We start from the raw sequence: 18,842 nt of genomic DNA on the forward strand, positions 1-18,842 counted from the left end.
ACCCCGCTCATCGCATCCAATCACAATGCTTAGGGCCGAAGATGAAGCGAATCAGGTCCAACCAGGAGGCAGGGACGCCGGCGTTCAACTAGGAGGGATAGAGGCCGAGACCGCAAGCCCGGGACTCCTGGTCCTCTTCCAATGAAGACCAATCGCAAGCCAGACACAGGAGAGTGACTGCTAAGAGGGCCAATTAGATCATCCGGAGGGAACCTGGCCCGACTTCTTCTCTGAGGGACGGTTCTACCTACCAATAGCATGGGCGAGAAGGCAGTTCCTTCGTTAAGGAGGAGGTGTGAGCTAGAACTTTGAGATAAAGAATGTAAGCACGGCACGCGGGGTGGGTTGGGAGCATTACAGGGGCAGAAGTGTATGCCAGCCAGCTGGCTGTGTTAGGAAGCGAGTAAGTTTTGAGTGCGTAAGGTATACTGGGGCCTGGGGGGTCGGGGGTGCGATGGTGCTAGGCGACTCCTGAGGCCAATGCGCAGGGGTCGTTGTAGGCGAAGGGACTGTGGAGGCCCGGCAAGCGGCTTCCCAGATCCTGGAGAGACCCAGCTTAGCTTCTGGAGGGAGGGTTCCGGTAGCCCGGGAAAGCCTTGAGAGCTGCCGCCCGACCTGCCAGCTGACCCAGAGGAGAGCGCCAGAGCAGGAATTGTGATGATAGGACTAGGGATTTAGTCTAGAAGGGACCATCTCATCTAGAAGACCTCCTGTTTACAAATGAGGGAACCGAGGCGGAAGAAAGTGGATGAGTTGGCAGGAGCAAACAGCAAGGTACTGACAGCTTGCAGTAGAACCCAGGCTTCCCACTACATCAGCTTTTACGGTGGACTTTTTCTTTTCTCACCCTCTTTGTCTCCTGGGGTGATATGAAGTGGATAAAGGAGACCCAGATATGAGAGGAAACTGATGATGCTTTTTGTGTCTGCTGAGAGATCTAACATCCTTTTAGATGGCATGAAGACCTATCGTAGTTCACTCAGTATGTTAAAAGTTCCCTAACCACTCATAAGTCACATCTCAGATGCTGACATTCCTAAACACTTATTGAATTATTAAAATTCCATCCTGGGTATCCCTAACCAGGTGTTTACTAGTCACCGTGAATAAGGGAGTTTGGATGGGTGATATAGACAGTCTGTTAGCACAGTAAACAAACAAGTCTGTAATACTGCACAGCTCAGGGCTGGCTGTCCTGGACTGGATTCCTTTGAGCCCCTGAAGAGCCAGCTGCTCCTTAGATTTACTGGTGCAAATCTTCTGCTCCTACCTGTACAGACACAACCCCTGTTTCTCCTCAGAAATGTCACCACCCCCCAACACAAAAATAAGTGAATAGCTTAGACTCTGGGAGATATCCTAAGCTTTCAGAGTAAATCTAGCCCTTTCCACCATAATAGGTTTCCCTTCATACAGTTTCTGCCCCAGGAAAGCAATCTACTTTTGGATGTATTTTCATGAGACTGTAAAGAGTTGGTGCTGAATTGATCCCACTTTCATCTGGTGCATGCTTTTATGAGTCAGATGGTCATTATTAGCAGGGTCACCTTCCCCTTCACTTGTTAAACTGAATTTATACTTTTTTTTTTTTCCTGAGTTTATACTCTTGAGCTACAAATCTCCTGGAGGCCCTGGCCTGCTGAGATATGAAGAATTCGCCAGTGTTTCTCTACAGAGTTAGTACTAAAAGGACCTCAAGTGGAAAAACCTCCTACTACTCCCTAAAAGTAAAGGCCTCATTTACCAGTAGTTCACACTATTTCTCTTGTAAAATGCATCTTCCAGGAGCCATTGGGTGGCTAGAGCTGAGCTAGAACTGAGGAGCTGTCTAAGAAAATTCCAGGCAAGGTTGGGGGGAAAATAGGTCACAGTGGCTAGGCAGTGAGGTCACAGAGAGGTTTGTCTGCCCCAGACTCCATGGGGGAGGGGCCTGGGAGGCAGAGGGTCCTCAGAGGTCCCCCAAGCTCAGGCAGGGGACATGGTGTGGGAAAGGCAGCAGGGACAAGGCCCAGGACGAGTACCAAGGGGCCTGGAGAAATGAGGGCAGGAGCAGGGAGGGGGCAGTCAGGATGGTGAGGAGAAGCCGGAGAAAGCTGCAAAAATTCAGTGGGCTGTGCAGATGGGAAGAGGGGCTCAGGAAGAGGGGTGGGGGCAAGGCAAGGGAAGGGCAGGAAGACAGTAGCTGGGGAAGGGTTACTTGAAGAAGTTGGACCCAGGAACAAGGCAGACAGGGAGAGGCTGATCCATGGACCTAGAGAGAAAGATGGGAGGATTTGACAGCACAGAGCCTGAAAGTCAGAGCTGTGATCCCCCCAGATAGTAATTAATGAAAGATAGGCTGAGAGAAGAAAGAAAAAGAGGCTCGATCCTCATGGAACCCCTACGCTCCTCCTAGGTGAAGCGGAGCTGCCCTTCATATGGCCCAGAGCTTGAGGGTGAAGAAGAGAAGAAGGGGAGAGGGAACCCTATTTCAGTTCAGCTGTTCCCCCCAGAGCTGGTGAGTCCTTGGGGAGGAGATACTAAGAATAAAGGACTGGGGGCCAAACCACTGAGGGGTCCCCAATGATCCCCACTTCCTCCCTCCTGTCCCCCAGGTGGAACATATCATCTCATTCCTCCCAGTCAGAGATGTAGTCGCCCTAGGCCAGACCTGCCACTACTTCCACGAAGTGTGCGATGCCGAGAGCATGTGGAGACGCATCTGTCGCAGGCTCAGTCCTCGCCTACGAGAACAGGGTTCTGGGGTCCGGTCCTGGAAGAGAGCTGCCATTCTTAACTGTACACCTTCCCCAGAACCTCCAGTTCTCTTTGCCTCTGTCCTACCTTATTCTGGGATCCCTCCTGCTCCATAGAGTTGCCCGATGACCTCAGCATTCCCAGCTCTTCCAGACTCAAACATGTCATTGAGTACTTCAAGTCTAGAAGCCACCCTCTGATAGACGTCCTACCCAGAGCCCCCGTTAACTAGCATCCCTTCCATGTCTCCCTCCATATTCAAACTCTCTTCTAAATCTTACCCTAGAGACATGTTCCACTCCCCAGAAATGGAGTTTTCCCTCCTGTAAACCAGGGTTTCTCAACCTTATCACTATTGAGGTTTTAGACCAAATAATTCATTGTAGTGGGGGACTGTTCTGTGCATTATAGGATGTTTAGCAGCATCCCTGGGCTCTACCCACCAGATGCCAGTAGCACTCCCCCCACCCCAATTGTGACAACCAGTGTCCTCTGAGAGAGACAATTTCCCCCAGGTTGAGAAACATGCTCTAAACCCCCTCCCTTCCCAGGGAGCCACTATCCACTTACTTCATCTCACATATCAGAGACTAAGGGAGATCCAGACAGGAGATCCAAAGCTAGGTGTGAGTGAGGGTTACAGATCTTTCTGAGTCATTCCTTTTCACTCCTTTCTGCTTCTTTTTTATGTATTTATTCTTTTATTTCCCTCGATGTCTCTAATGCAAGGTTGGTCCAAAGAAGTGCTAACTTAGATGCACGTTTATGGCTCTGGACTGAGGTGGGCTAGAGAACTAACGTTCAGCCATGGAGTATAACTGAGGATATCCTCTAAGCTTTCTATATGTCCTTTGGAAGGGGTCTGTTCCCTAGTCCTAGAAATGGAGAGGAACTAAATAGCAGAGTATCTGAGAAATCTTGTTTGCCCAAGCTGTGATTTATCTCCCGGTGTAATCCCAACCCCTTGAACCTTCCATATTCTTCCCTTCTCCAGACACGAAAGGCCTGTATTTCCAGGCATTCGGGGGCCGCCGCCGCTGTCTCGGCAAAAGTGTAGCCCCCCTGCTAGCCCATGGCTACCGCCGCTTCTTGCCCACCAAGGACCATGTCTTCATTCTCGACTATTCTGGGACCCTCTTCTTCCTCAAAAATGCCCTGGTCTCCTCCACCCTTGGCCAGATCCAGTGGAAGCGAGCCTGCCGCTATGTTATATTGTGTCGTGGAGCCAAGGATGTGAGTAGCAGAACCCTGGCAGCTGAGAACCCACCGCACCTCCGGGGACCCAGGGCCCACACTAGTCCAAAGGTGTCTTCCTCAGGACAGCTGTCTTCCCTTACAAGGAACCAGAAAAAAGTCATTTTCCTGCTGTGTACCCAATTATCTCATCTCCCACCCCAGCCTCATCCCACTCGAAGCCCTAGGTCCCAGACCACTCTGTCTTTTCCTACAGTTTGCCTCAGATCCAAGATGTGACACGGTTTACCGTAAATACCTCTATGTATTGGCCACTCGGGAGCAGCTGGGAGTGGTAGACACAACCAGCAGCCGGGCCTGTGACTGTGTTGAGGTCTACCTGCAGTCCAGTGGGCAGCGAGTCTTCAAGATGACCTTCCACCACTCCATGAGCTTCAAACAGATTGTGCTGGTTGGTCAGGAGACCCAGCGGGCTCTACTGCTCCTCACAGGTGTGGCTTCCAGCATTGTTTTGCAAATTGTTTTCTGCAGATTCTTCAGGACCGGCTGCAGGGGATGGGGGAAGGAGACCTCTCACACTGGCTTCTGCAAGTTCTCCTCATCTGGTCTCAAACCAAATAGCTCTGCTTTTGTCTGTCTCCTGGTTTAGGATTCTGCATATTTCATATGTGTAAAGGGCCCTGATTTAAATTCTAATCTGCCCGACTTCCATGCTGGGCTCCTCACTTTATACCCCAAACTGCCCCCCCTACTTTCTCAGTGTTTCCTATACTTGACCACAAGTCTAGTGGTCTTGTGGCCCCAAGCCTGAGACCTTCTGGACTTCTTAATTCTGGGCAGGGCCCTGAATTCCCAGACATTGCCAACATTCAGATTGAATTCTGCCAAATCTAACTAGGTTTTTTCTCCACTCATCCCTCACACTGAAGGAAGTCCTGATTTATTTTTGGTAGTAAGCAGCTGGAGTCTGGGAAACTTGAGGTCACTCTCCGCTTATTTCATCTCTACCCTTTTTCTTCCAACCCCACTCTAGGGCAGTAAACATTTCATTCCATATGGCTTAGGGGGTGTTTGGGGAGTTAATGTGGATATTGGAGGGTCCTTTTCACCACATAATTGTCTGTCTCTCCCCACCCCCCAGAGGAAGGAAAGATCTACTTTTTGGTAGTGAATGAAACCCAGCTGGATCAACCACGCTCCTACACAGTTCAGCTGACTCTGAGGAAGATGTCCTGTTGCCTGCCTCACCTGCGTGTGGCCTGCATGGCTTCCAACCAGAGCAGTACTCTCTATCTCACAGGTAAGAACCACCTCCCTTGTTCTCCAGACCCCAGCCTTGGACAGATCTTCCAGATACAGACACCATCACCCACCCACCCCCAATTCTTATTCCAGCTCTGTGGTGGACCCCTAGGGCATCCTAGTAAAAGTTGTTTAGATTCCCAGACATCATAGCTGGTTCATTTCTAGTGGGTGTGAGATTCCCTGGATCTTGCACCTTTCATCCCAGGTGGGGCCTTATCACTAGGAAATGGGAGCCCAAAGCTGCTGAACTGAGGGTTTCCAACCCCCCAGACCAGGGGGGAGTGTATTTTGAAGTGCATACCCCAGGGGTGTATCGTGATCTCTTTGGGACCCTTCAAGCATTTGACCCCTTGGACCAGCAGATGCCACTTGCTCTCTCACTGCCTGCCAAGGTAGGATCCTGGAGGGACCTGGCAGATCAGAGGGGGAGGAGCTATAGGGGTTGAAAGGTTTTGAAGGTCTGTAATATGAGCAGGAACCAAATGATTGATCAGGGAGGGACAGGGGACCCAGGGAAAGGGGTGATATAGAGGGCAAGGCCAAGAGATCAGCCTGGGATTGTAGGTTAGTGGTTGAGAGATTCTAGAGTTCAGAGTTCCTCTGGACTATCTCCCCTTTCTATCTTACCCCCTAGGTCCTATTCTGTGCTCTTGGCTACAATCACTTTGGCCTCGTGGATGAATTTGGCCGAATCTTTATGCAAGGAAATAACAGATATGGGCAGCTGGGAACAGGGGACAAAATGGACCGAGGGGAACCCACACAGGTGAGACTGTTTCCCAGCAACTCTCATCCTGTCCCCCTTCCTCCAATTCCCTGACCCACCTGGGTCTCTCCACACCAATTATAGAATCCTCTTCCTACTGCCTGGGAAGTTAAGCCAACCAGTATGTAATGCCTGTGATATTGTTATGTGTCATACCCAGGGTTGGCACTGTGAGGTTCGTTCTGTGCAGTGCATGCTGTAAGTGCAATAGGAATTTAGTGAAGCGGGGAGATCTGGGTGGGCTAGAGTAAGTAGAAGAGTGAGATGTGAGCAGGGCCTAGTGGGTTAGATAGGATTCGGGTGGAGATAGGGAAAGGCAGCCTGTGTAATGGGAACAGGGACAAAGCTTGCAAAGACCTGGGACAGTGACAAGACTGGCCTGACTAAAGGAGAGAGTGTTTTATAAATGGGTAGATATGTGGTGGTATAAGTGAGTATGATCTTGGAGAGGTATAGATTTGGGAAAGAGTCATTGCAGATTCTGGAGCAGGAGAAGGCAACCCCTACAGGTAACTGAGAACAGGTCACCTCGCTAGAGTGCACAGGAAGCTTTGAGAAGCCCACTGGGAGGCTGTTGAGTGACAGTAGCACTTAAGACAAGGGCCTGGAGCTGGTACAGGGGAGGGAGAATGGAAAGGAATGGAAACATGAGATGTTTTGAAAGAAAATTAACAAGCCCTGGAAACTGATTAGATGTGAGCTGAGAGGTGTGGGACATAGTTGGCTCTGGCAATAGGTCCCTTGAAGAAAAATGGTATTAGCAATAAACATGAGTTGGAAGGGGATGCTGCTTTGAGGAAAGAGCATGAATGTGGACTTTTTGCAATAAGAGTAAAACACTAGAGTGGAAATGTCTCACTGGCAATTAGAATTCAAGTTGGAAACAACAAAATTAGAGCTAGAGGAGAAAACCTGGACAGGAGCAGCCATTGTAGGCAGGGGGAACGGAAAAGTTGTCGCTGAGACAGGAGGCACGCTCTCAAATGCCATGTCCCAGAAGCCATGGGCACAAGAAGTTTCAAACAGGAGAGAGGGGTCATTAGTGACAATGATACTGTAGAAATATATTTTATGGACATGGAAAGATGGTCATGCCGTATTTTTAGGAGGGAGAGATTGCTGCTGATCTGCATTCGGCAGGGCAGACCTCCCGGGCGGGGCAGGGTGGGGGATATGCTGAACCCCATTTCTCCCCTCTCTTAGTTTCCCTAGATTCTGCCCTGAGCCTTCTTGTCACCCTTCTCCAAGCTGGGCCCCGAGTCCCTTGGTGTTCCTCCCCTTAGGGACTCTGGCCTGTGTCCTCAGGTACACTATCTGCAACGCCCCATTGCCCTGTGGTGTGGCCTCAACCACTCCCTGGTGCTGAGCCAGGGCTCGGACTTCAGGAAGGAGCTGCTGGGCTGTGGCTGTGGGGCTGGAGGCCGCCTCCCCGGCTGGCCTAAGGGGAGTGCCTCCTTCGTCAAGCTCCACGTCAAGGTCAGAGCATGGTCAGGCAAGTGGGCAACCAGGGAGGGCAGGTAGCCTACAGGACTGTAGTTGGGGCTCCTGCAGGGACCCAGGGACCCCATTTCCCCAGTACCACCCACCTCCCTTTCCTGCCATACACCATGGCTACTGGCTCTCTCCCTTAGCAAACCCTGCCGGCCTCTCTGACCTCACAACCTTGGAGCTCAGCCAGCCAGCTCACTTGCTGGCTCATGGCCCATCTGAGAGGGAGGAATACAACAGCTGGAGCTTCCTGGGAACCCCTCAGTAAAGGGCCCACTCAGCCACGCCCCTTCTCCTCCAAGGTCCCTTTGTGTGCCTGCTCCCTCTGCTCTACCAGAGAGTGTCTCTACATGCTGTCCAGCCATGACATTGAGCACCATCCTGACTATCGAGACCTACCAGCCAGCAAGGTGGTGGGGACCCCCGAGCCCAATCCAGGGTCTGGAGAACCCCAGGACCCTGGGGGGGCAACCTGGGCCTGTGAGGAGTACCTCAGCCAGATCCACAGTTGCCCCACATTGCAGGACCGCATGGAAAAGATGAAGGAGATTGTGGGCTGGATGCCCTTGATGGCTGCACAGAAGGATTTCTTCTGGGAGGCCCTAGACATGCTGCAGAGGGCTGCTGGAGGGGTTGACAAAGCCCCCCCCAGCCCCTGAAAGCTGACCCCTCTCCTAGTCTTCACCCCTGGAGGGAGAGTCTGGCCCTGGGCCAAAGGCTAAGGAGAGATGGAGCGGTAGCAGTGAACACTGTATGTGTGCATGGGGAGGGGAACACGTTGGGCTGGGGACTGATAGATACGCCAAGGTGGGCAGGGGACTATTTTGTAAAATGTTCAGGGGCTGCCCAGGAGGGACCCCCAACTTGACTATCATGGACAAGAGATTTGATGGACAAATAGAATAAAAGGCTAAAGTAAGCCCCAGTTTGGAACCCTGGGGCCTGGGCAGGGGATGGGGGACCTGATGCCTGACTCAGTGGGCGAGGGAGGGCAGGAGCATGGACGGGACAGGCAGAGCAGAAGCAGCTCAAGCTTTCAGGTGCTGCAGAGCAGACAGCGTCTGAATCCTTCAACTTGCTTTCCCCTTCCATTCCCAAGACCTGACCCAGCCTTCTTGACTGGAAGTCCTAGCTCCACCTCTAGGACAATTCAGTCATGTGCTCTTTGGTGCCCCCCACTTGAATCCTCTTATTCCCATTCTGAGGAAGTCACTTCGGACATCAGAAAGCTTCCCACCCCTTTCCCTTCATCCCTGTGAAGTCAATCTCCCTCCTCTCCACCTCCTGTTTGCCTTCCAGGTCTGGTCTCACATGTCCTTTTCTGCTACTTTCAACTTCATCATCCTCTTTATCCGCATGCCATGCCCCACTCCCATACCTCCTTTCTCCTTGGCCTAGTCTGGGCCAGAGATGGAGAGAAGACAGTGGAAATTTGAAATTGGAAAGTAAGCTGGAAAAGGTGATGATCAGGAAGAGGGTGAGAGGCTGGGAGTCCAGGAAAGGACTTCTGGATGCCGAGGAAGCAGGAATGGGGAAGATCATCAGTGGGCTGGAGAGTGGCCGGGAAGGACCAGAGGCTGTGTTCACAGGATGCTCAGGCACTAGACAGAGCGGGCTTCCAGATAACATTACTTAATGCCTAGATTATAGCTGAGGGCCTGATGCTCCCTCAGCCCTTCATTGCTCCACCCCCTACTTAGGTCGACATTTATGTGTCCTGGACCGCGAGAGGCCCCTGGACTCGCCACTGTCCCAGCTCTACTCTCCCTGTCCCGCCTTCCCCGCCGCCCTCCCCACTGGCCAGTCCCCACGCCCACACACCCGAGGCTGCCTCATCTGGCACTGATTATCCCTGCTGCTGCTGCTGCCGCTGCTAAACTCAGCTGCTGCCTCTGTCTGGAAGACCCCAGCGCCTCTCCCCCCAGCCATGCTGCCTGCTGCCACAGCCTCCCTCTTGGGGCCCCTCCTCACTGCCTGGGCCCTGCTGCCTTTCGCCCAGGGCCAGACCCCCAACTTCACCAGGTAGGTCTCTTAGCACCTTCCAGTTAGCTTGAGTGAGCTTCAAAAGCCAATCCCTGGTGGACTATGCCTGGGGATCTTGTAGGTTCTTTTGCTAATACATCACCTCAGAGATCTCCTGCAGCCCCCTACCCTTCTCTGGCCCCCAAGTCTTCCCTCCCTACTGCAAGACCACTGTCTCCTGCGGACCACCAAGCTCCCGATTCCTTCAGCCTCTGTCCTCTGCCCTCTAAGTCTCCCCATATATCCAGACCCTTGGCCCCCCTTGGAACCTTAGAGCGCCAAGACCTTTAACTTGCCTGGTAGCTGGACATCTGGATTCCAGGAAGAAATTAGACATTGTGGGGGGAAGCGGGGGCAGTGAGTGGGAGACTTGGGAGTCAGATACTCAAGTAGTTATATGGAACAAGAGCAGAGCAAAGGTTGGGAGCTCAGAGAGCCTGGTCTTCAGCTTCAGTTTGAGGGCCATCTCTGCTGCTTCTCCCTCATCTCTCCACCCCCTCCCCCGCACCGCCTCGTGGCTGTGTCTACATCTGGAAGCAGTTAGGCGGCTCCTGTCCCAACTGCCTGGCAGCGTGAAGGGGGAGAGTGAGGAGGGGGGGCTAAAGAGGATTCCGGGAATTCCTGTTGGGGTGGGGGTGGGGACTGGGGGTTGGAGGGATACTGAAATTGCTGGCCCCACTTTTTCCTGATCCTCTGCTGTAGTATTTCCTGCCCCAATTCTCTCCTGGCTGGCTGAGGCCATCCCAGATCCTGTTAGATCCTGTAGGCCTTTCTCCCCCATGCTCCAGGCTTCCCTCCCTGGCCTCCCCATTCTCATTACCCTATCCCAGTCAGTCCACTACTCCCCCACTCATGGCTGACCCCTCTTCTGTCCTCCAGACCGGTGTTCCTGTGCGGAGGGGATGTGACTGGGGAGTCAGGTTACGTGGCAAGTGAGGGTTTTCCCAACCTCTACCCCCCCAATAAGGAGTGCATCTGGACAATAACGGTGAGAAGGCCCCTTTGCTCACTACCCCTTTTCAAAATCTCCAAGGCCTGGGTGCAGCCAGCACCACCACTTCTCCCTGGGGAAGTCCAAGCCCCCTCCCTTCTGGTCACTATGGCATCAGTGTCCACAACGATACCACTCTTAACCCTTATCTTCAAGCCTGCTTCTCCACCCCCAACCTCATTCCTGACCCCTGTAATCTCCCCATACACCTCAGGCCTTGCCCCCTGCACAAGCCCCATGCAAGAGCCCAGGCCCTCTGCTCTGCACCGTGATGGGGTCCCTTCCTCTTCAGGCCCAAATTTCTGTAGGAAATGCTTGGAGAAAGGAAGGTGCCCTTTGCCTGTGTTGTGTGTGGCCTGACTTGGTGGGTCCCTGCCCTGTCCCTGCCCTGTCCCTGCAATCAGGTCCCCGAAGGCCAGACTGTGTCCCTTTCATTCCGAGTCTTCGACATGGAGCTGCACCCCGCCTGCCGTTATGATGCTCTGGAGGTCTTTGCCGGGTCTGGAACCTCTGGCCAGCGGCTCGGACGCTTCTGTGGGACCTTCCGGCCGGCGCCCTTAGTCGCCCCTGGCAACCAGGTGACCCTAAGGATGACAGCCGATGAGGGCACAGGAGGACGAGGCTTCCTGCTCTGGTACAGCGGGCGGGCCACTTCAGGCACTGGTGAGACCTCCCTCACCTCCGCCTTGCCCCTCTCCTGGCCCAGCCCCGGCGCAGGCCCCGCCCCCAGCCTTAACTTTCACACCCCAAGAGCCTAGGTTCCCATTATCTCCCTTTCCCTTTTTCCTTACTAACTGCCCCTCCAGTCCCTCCTCCCCGTCTTCTCTCCCCTCTCCCGCTCCCACCCACCCCCTCTTCCAGGCCCCCCCCCAGGCGCGAGGCGGAAATGGGTCACCGACCCACGGGTGGAATGGGCGGCCTGGGGTTACTGGGATGGTGAGTAACTGCCCGCCCCCGTCCGCAATCGGGCTCCCTCAGACAGGCGTGAGGGGGCACCTCAGGGGTAGGGGACTAGGTTCCCTGACCCGGAGCCCCCTACACCCAGCCCGGGGCTCCCGATTGCGGTCCCATCACCCCCTCCTGGCGGCAGAAGCCTCCCTTAAAAAGTTTAAGGCAGGTACCACCCTAAAGGAGCCTAGGGGGTTGTGCCCCAGTTTCAGTGAATCCTCACAGCGTGAGGACTTTTCAGCCTGCCAAGGGGACTTCTCTGTCTGGAGGGGGAGATGGGATCTCCCAGGGGAAGAGGAGAGGTGTGGCCGCGGGTCAGGGGGCGGGGCAATCAGGGGCGTGTCCAGCCAATTCCTCCTCCCCCTTCCAGCCCTCCTGGTTGCCCCGCGGTCCAAAACTTCCCTAAGCCTCGCTCCTCCAAGCCCTCTCTCTGCTAACCTCTTTCCTCCTCTTCTCGCCCCCTCACCTTGAGACCCCGACATGCAAGCTTCTTGCACCGACAGGCTCCCAACCTAGAGCTCTTTTCAAGCTGACCGCGGGTCTCCACCGCCCCCCACCCCCCCTCCTCTCTCCCCTCCCCAGAGCACCAATTTTGCGGGGGGCGGCTGGAGAAAGCCCAGGGAACCCTGACCACGCCCAACTGGCCTGAGTCCGATTACCCCCCGGGCATCAGCTGTTCCTGGCACATCATCGCGCCCCAGGACCAGGTACAGACCCCCTGCCTGGGCTGCCCTCAGGGACCCGAGCGGCGTCCTCCAGCATGCAGCCAGCAAAGATTTATTGAACATCTATGTCCTGAGTACTGAGCTTGTGCTGGTGGGGGGTAAAAACAGACCCAACATGCTTACACGCAAAATAAATAAATTTTAAAAATTACACCTATGACGAGCAAGGTACACGATGCCGATAAACTGGTGTGTGTGTGTGTGTGTGTGTGTGTGTGTGTGTGTGTGTGTGTGTGTGTGTGTGTGTGTGTGTGTGGTGGAGGTGGTTTCTGGGTCTGTTCCTTGAGAATGAGCCAGAACTTGACCTTGCCAACAATGGTGATGGACGCCACTGCAGGGTCCCCGTGTGTGTGTGATCCCTTGAGTTGTGGTGTGAATGAATTAAGAGGAGGGCATGAGGGGATGCGGGAGGTGAGAGAGGAGGCTGCTGCAAGCGTCCAGAGGCTGCGATAGGTAGAGGAGTTGAGAGGTGCCAAGCTCCTGAGGCCTCCGGCAGCTTGGGGGTCCCACCGCGCAGCCTCCACCTCTGCCCTGCCTCCAGGTGATCTCACTGACCTTCGGGAAGTTTGACCTGGAGCCCGACACATACTGCCGCTACGACTCGGTCAGCGTCTTCAACGGAGCCGTGAGCGATGACTCCAAGAGGCTGGGGAAGTTCTGCGGCGACGCAGCCCCGGGGTGAGGGGTCAGGACCTGGCTGGGCGGCAGGATTGGGTGTATCCACCTTCTCAGGTGCAGGAGTGGGGGACCTCACTGCTGTTGGGAGGGGCAGGGCTTAGCTGAAGAGTCAGGGTCTCAAATCGTGAGTCCAAAACCGGTGGGTGGAGCAGGTAGAATACCAGGCTTCGCACCAGGTCTAGGATCTGTGGATCCAGAGGCCAGTGGGGCCTGCGAAGTCGAAGTCAGGAAGCTAATGCATCCAACTAAGGGACAGAGGTTAAAAGGCCACTGGCCCGGGTAGGGCAGGGTGCACAGCCCCCTTGACATCTCCCCCAATGCCCTGCCGCCCACAGTCCCATCTCCTCCGAAGGAAATGAGCTCCTCGTCCAGTTCGTCTCAGACCTCAGCGTCACAGCCGATGGCTTCTCAGCCTCCTACAGAACCGTGCCGCGGGACGCCGCCAAAGAAGTGCCCGCCCAGAGTCCAGGGGAGGATGCCCGGCCAGATCCCCAGCTCCTTGGCCCCGGCCCCAAGCCGGGAACCCGGCCCAAAGTGAAGCCTGAATCCCCACCTACTGAGAAAACGAAAGCCTCCCCTAAAGCCGAGGCAACCCCTGTGGGCCCCAGTGAGTCTGGGAAGGGGGAGGAAGGAGACGCAGACTAAGATGGCTGTGTCAAAGAGTTCCTTTCTTGGCTCAGTCGTTCATGCTTATAACACTCACTGCAACCTCCGTGCTAATGGCTGGTATTGGGTGCTGGGACCCAAGGCTGGACAGAACTCTGAACAAGTTCAAATCAATGAGGCTGTTATGGAGAAAGTGGTCCTTCCTACCTACTGGGTAGGTCACCCTCCATAAACAGTGCCCCCTTCTCCCTCCTAGATGCACCCAGTGTCACCTGCCCAAAGCAGTGCCGGCGGACAGGCACCTTGCAGAGCAACTTCTGTACCAGCAACCTGGGTAAGAAGCCTCATCCCTAAGCTCTGCTCTTCCCGCTCCTCTCACCTACCCTCTTCTCCCCAAAATGCCCCCTCCTTCTGGTTCTAGCCTTGCCCTGGCCTCCTGTCTCCTCACCATTCACCTTCACTCTCCCACAGTGGTGACCGCAACAGTGAAGTCCATGGTCCGGGGTCCAGGGGAGGGCCTCACTGTCACTGTCAGTCTCATTGGTGCTTACAAAACTGGAGGCCTGGACCTGCCCTCTCCACCTACTGACACTTCCCTGAAGTTTTATGTACCCTGCAAGCAGTGCCCTCCCATGAAGAAAGGTAACAGAGATGTGGGGAAGTGGGGACTGGGACTCAGCCTCATGGAAATGACAGAGCTGGTAGAACCTGAAGGACTCAGAAGAGGAGATACAGCTACAAGGTACATAACATGAGCTTTCAATCACTCCCTCCCCTCCCCCAGGAGCCAGTTATCTGCTGATGGGACAGGTAGAAGAGAACAGAGGTCCCATCCTTCCTCCAGAGAGCTTTGTGGTCCTCTACCGGCCCAACCAGGACCAGATCCTCACCAACCTCAGCAAGAGAAGGTGCCCTTCCCAGCCTGTTCCGGCTGCTGGGCCCCAGACCTGAGACTCAGGTCAGCCTCCAGCCCCTGGCCCTAGGGATCACTTTTTTATCCAAATAAATATTCCTTGACTGAGGAAGGGATCACATCTCCATTTCTATGGTTTTGGGGATTTCTTTTCATAAATTCATTACACTCAACCGACATTTACTATAAAGAAGAATATTTTAAGAATGTAAGTGGATCTTGTCACCCCTTTGCTTAAAACTCTCCTGCATTCTCAACACACATACGCGCACACACACTGACTATTTAGAGGTGATGGATATGTTAATGAGCTTGATTGTGGTGATCGTTTATATATACATGAGGTCAGACAATGAAGTTCGTGAATTTTCCACCATGCGCTTACATGGTGGGAAGTTTGCGAAACTAATTGTCTGACGTGTGTGTGTGTGTGTGTGTGTGTGTGTGTATAAAAACATCAAGTTGTAGATGTTAAATATATACAATTTTTATGTCAAACATATCATAAATCTGTTAAAAAGAAATTTTAAAAACTCTCCCATAGCTTTCCATCAGTCTCAGAATAAAATCCAAAGGCCTACTGTAGGCTCAAAGGCTCTAGGTGATCTGCATCTTCCCTCCCACCTCCTTCACCTCTGACTGTTGTCTCCCTTACTACTACTTTTCCAGTCACACTGGCTCCTTGACCATTTCTAGAACACTGACTTTGCCTGTACTATTCCCTCTACCTGGAATTCTCTTCTATAGATGGCTCATAGCTCGCTTCCTAACTTCAATCAGAACTTTATTCTAGTTACTCAGTCACTTGTTCATTCCAAAAGGCGTGAGACACTGTTTTAGGCACCAAAGATACAACAAAGTCCCTGCTCTTGTGGAAAGGAGAGTACATTCTACTGGAGCAAAGATAAATAGTAAAATACATGAGGTCAAACAGCTCTATGAGTGCTGTGAAGAAAACAAAAGGATGATTAAGAGGACAAAAGTAGATTGTACATTTGATACAGTGCTCCCCTAGGGAAGGCTTTCAGATAAGATCAACTTTGTTTTTGCTCCACTGCTAACCAATTGTGTGGCCTGGAGTGAGGTTGTTCACTTTACTGAGGTTTCTTGTCTTTAAGATTTGACGATTTGGTGTGATGATATAAGTGGCAGGGTTGGTAAATCTTAATCCCTGTGCAAATCCGAGTGATTTTCGAGTTTCATGTAGGAAGGAGAAAATCAGGAGGGGAGCCCTAGGCTGAGACCCAAATCCAATTGGGAGCAACCTCCAACTACTACTGTAGCAAACAGCTTTGGTTGCTGCAGAGGCTTCTAGGAGAGCCTGGGATTGAAGTGGAGAAAGAGGGCTTCTTTGTGGGATTGAATTCTAGCGATCTGGATGGTCTGAGTGGGGAGAATGGAACAAAGCCCGCTCCCAGCCTCGCCCAGGTTCCCCAGAGTAACTCCAAGGCTACAGCTCTAGCCAGAGACACTGGCCAAGCTTTTTGTCACTAGGCTCAAGTCAAACACGTCTTTAAGCACACCAATCGGCGTATACTTATGGCGGAAACGAGGTTGCCCTGGCCAATGACAGAGGCCGTACGGCGGAAGTGCAGAAAGCATCTCTCCGGCAGATGGCCGCTTCTTTACGATCACAAATTGATTGGCAGATACTGTAAGCATCGTAGCACGAATGGCCGATCGGAAGCGGAAGCCTTAAGGAGCGCAGGCCCGAGCTCAGGGAGGAGTCGGAAGGACAGAAACAGGTCTCTGGGTAGCCGGAGGCAGAAAGGGCAGGTCCGGAGGGGACCGCTGCGGCTGGTGGAGACTGGTGGGAGAAGGGCCGAAGCCCCAGGACGCCCGGAAGGGGCGGGGCCTGGGGCGGGGTGAGGCTTAAGGAGATAGCCCGGCTGGGAGCCGCGAGGGGCCGGGTTTATGGGGTGGGCGTGACCATCAAGGTGGGGCTTGGGGGCGGGGCCTAAAGGGACTGGCAGAGCGGGAGAGGGCAAGGGATTGGGGAACCCGGCCTGGTTCGCGGGAGCCTTATCTAGTGAGGTTCCGAGGCCGCGGTGGCGGCGGCGCCATAAATCCAGGCCCTGCCCCACGATCTCATCCATTCACTTTCCCCTCTTTCGCTCCCCAGCTCTAGACTCCAGGCCCTGTCCCCCGAGTTCTGCTCTCGAATGTCCCACCGCCCAGAGCCTGCATGCGCCGCGGGGCGCCCCAGGACCAGGAGCTCGTGGGTTCGGGGGCTCCTGGGCGGGGATCCCGGGGCGCCCCTCCTACCTTGGGACCTGTTATTCCGGTCCTCGTCTTTCCCCCGGATCTAGTATTCAGAGCGGACCAACGGAGCGGACCCCGGCAGCTGCTGACCCTCTATAACCCCACGGGAGCTGCACTTCGCTTCCGAGGTGAAGAGATGGGCGCCTCATGCTAGGGATATGGGGACTGGAGGCAGGACACTGGGGGCGTGTATGGGCTGGAGGAGTCAGATGAGTGTGGTGAGATGTCCAGCCTTGGCGGACTGGAAGAATCATGGGGTTAGAAGGCAAGAGGAACTCTCTAGTGTCCCATCATGGGAAAGGCTTGTGTAGGGTCTCTGTGGCAATAGTCAGTCTCTCTGCGCCTTTATCCCCCAGTTCTGTGCACAGCACCTGCCAAATACACAGTGTTTGATGCAGAAGGATATGTGAAGCCTCAGTCCTGCATTGACATGTGAGTTGGGAGGGTGGCGAAGCCAGATACCACTGCCACCTTTCTCTGAATTACTGAGCTGTACTTAGGTCTCAGACGTGGTCCTCTTCAACCTGTTTTCCTCACCCTCTGTCTGCGACCATATGGGAAATTTTCCTGGGAGGGTTGGGGCCTGGATCCACTTAGATCACTGCCTCTCACTCACTTCCTCTCAATTGGCTTCTCTCCTATCTTGGGACCAGTGTGATTCGCCACGTGTCCCCCATTCCCAGCCACTATGATGTCCAGGACCGCTTCCGCATTGAGCTGTCTGAGGAGGGAGCTGAGGGCCGAGTGGTGGGGCGCAAGGACATCACCTCAGTTCTGAGAGCCCCAGCGTACCCCCTTGAACTTCAGGGACAATCCAACGCAATGCCCCACCCCGGGCCTCCTTCCAGGACCTCACCACCCACAGCCAGACACCTCCCGGAAAGTGAGTTTTGGGGAATGGGAATTTTTGAGTTCTGTAGGGAGGGAGGACCTAGTATTACCCTAGAGATAAGTTCAGCTGGAGTTGAAGAGGTCTTCTGGTTCAGTCTTTTGCTTTTTAATGGAAGCATTCCTAGGAGCTGAGATTTTATATCAGGTTAGGGAATACTCAGACTTTGCAGTTTCCCTGGTTTCTAGCCTCTACTTGATGGAAAAGTACTCCTTAGCTCTAACTTCTGTACTTTCTACCATGTGCCAGCTCAGTTCAGCTCAATAAGAGACCTGTGCTGAGCAATTATGCTGTACCAAGTTATGTGCTGGGTCTGGGAAATGGAGGTCCCTGCCTGACAGACAGGTACACAGAAACTAGTAATCAGGCAGAGTGAAGTGAAAAAGAATTCTGAGGAACCAGAGGAGAGAGGGTTTCTTGTGGCTGCGGGAACAGAGGCTCTAGGAGGAGAGATGACACTTGCCATGTGCCCCTGGAGGGCAATTAAAAGTGGATACACTTTCCGTTTTCAGCCTCCTCCATGGAGGACTCTGGGTTGGGCAGGAATGGGGGCTGGAACTTCTGCTGATCCTTGTTTCCCAGAATCCCACTCGCAATTGGCCACCAGCTCCTTCCTCCTCTTCTTGCTGACGGGCATAGTCTCGGTGGCCTTCCTTCTGCTCCCGCTCCAGGATGAACTCGGCAGCCAGCTGCCCCAAATCCTTCACGTCTCCATGGGACAAAAGTTGGTGGCAGCCTATGTCTTGGGTGAGCACAGGAGTGGCCAGGGGATCCAGGCCCCAGAGAAAGGGGGGTGGAGCCTGAGAAGAGGGCTTCTAGAGCCCCAGGGCTGCTCATACGACCTTGGTCTTTCTTTCTCCCTGCACCAGGCCTTCTCACAATGGTCTTCCTCCGGACCTGAGCCCCCTGCTGAACCCTCCCTGGGCAGGGATGTGAACGTGAGACAGCCACTGTGATGCCCATACCTTGCCTTGACCCCTACTCCGGTCTTCCTTCTTCCTGCCCACTTCCCCCACCACCCCAGACAAAAAATACCCAGGGATTTGTATTCATTTTCCAAGTTAAATAAAATGAGTTTGTAAAATTAAACTGAGAAATGTAGGGAACATGCCCCTTTCTTCCTACTTATTTTCCTCCAGTTCCTCCTACTCCCATTCCCAGGGGACCCAGGCACCTGAGCCAGTGAAGAGGCCCAGTCGGGATTTAGAAGGGCTGGATTCTAGTCCTGAGGCTGTACCAAAAAAACTGACCTTGAGCAAGACCTTTAATTTCTCTGAGCTTCCGTTTCTACCTCCTAAATGGGGGAATTGGGAAAGCTG

At 53.7% G+C, this 18,842-nt stretch overlaps 3 protein-coding genes across 10 annotated transcripts; all 3 read left to right on the top strand.

Moving 5' to 3' along the window:
* The first annotated feature begins 300 nt into the window (after positions 1-300).
* On the top strand, positions 301-8,152 carry FBXO24 (F-box protein 24). 3 transcript variants are annotated; one of them, XM_019629929.1, is made up of 11 exons: positions 301-322; positions 1,598-1,727; positions 2,396-2,497; positions 2,595-2,778; positions 3,731-3,969; positions 4,187-4,421; positions 5,072-5,230; positions 5,506-5,627; positions 5,870-6,001; positions 7,307-7,477; positions 7,792-8,152. In XM_019629929.1, exons 2-11 carry the CDS (start codon positions 1,647-1,649, stop codon positions 8,146-8,148), a joined length of 1,782 nt encoding a protein of 593 aa, XP_019485474.1. In that variant the 5' UTR covers positions 301-322; positions 1,598-1,646; the 3' UTR covers positions 8,149-8,152. The 3 variants fall into 3 exon arrangements, with proteins under 3 accessions (XP_019485474.1, XP_019485473.1, XP_019485472.1); XM_019629928.1 differs by lacking the exon at positions 301-322 and adding an exon at positions 333-403; XM_019629927.1 differs by lacking the exon at positions 301-322 and adding an exon at positions 442-774.
* A 1,171-nt stretch (positions 8,153-9,323) lies between these two features.
* On the top strand, positions 9,324-14,499 carry PCOLCE (procollagen C-endopeptidase enhancer). Its single transcript, XM_019629934.1, has 9 exons — positions 9,324-9,511; positions 10,391-10,499; positions 10,907-11,165; positions 12,033-12,157; positions 12,717-12,853; positions 13,189-13,460; positions 13,716-13,793; positions 13,931-14,101; positions 14,244-14,499. Exons 1-9 carry the CDS (start codon positions 9,417-9,419, stop codon positions 14,408-14,410), a joined length of 1,413 nt encoding a protein of 470 aa, XP_019485479.1. The 5' UTR covers positions 9,324-9,416; the 3' UTR covers positions 14,411-14,499.
* A 1,439-nt stretch (positions 14,500-15,938) lies between these two features.
* Positions 15,939-18,608, top strand: MOSPD3 (motile sperm domain containing 3). 6 transcript variants are annotated; one of them, XM_019629895.1, is made up of 6 exons: positions 15,939-16,021; positions 16,495-16,762; positions 16,991-17,066; positions 17,288-17,517; positions 18,106-18,270; positions 18,393-18,608. In XM_019629895.1, exons 2-6 carry the CDS (start codon positions 16,558-16,560, stop codon positions 18,422-18,424), a joined length of 708 nt encoding a protein of 235 aa, XP_019485440.1. In that variant the 5' UTR covers positions 15,939-16,021; positions 16,495-16,557; the 3' UTR covers positions 18,425-18,608. The 6 variants fall into 6 exon arrangements, with proteins under 6 accessions (XP_019485440.1, XP_019485439.1, XP_019485438.1 ...); XM_019629894.1 differs by having other exon boundaries at positions 15,940-16,148; XM_019629893.1 differs by having other exon boundaries at positions 15,940-16,117.
* Positions 18,609-18,842: the final 234 nt, after the last annotated feature.

This window comes from Hipposideros armiger, unplaced genomic scaffold, assembly GCF_001890085.2.
Source record: "Hipposideros armiger isolate ML-2016 unplaced genomic scaffold, ASM189008v1 scaffold_875, whole genome shotgun sequence".
NCBI lineage: Eukaryota > Metazoa > Chordata > Mammalia > Chiroptera > Hipposideridae > Hipposideros > Hipposideros armiger.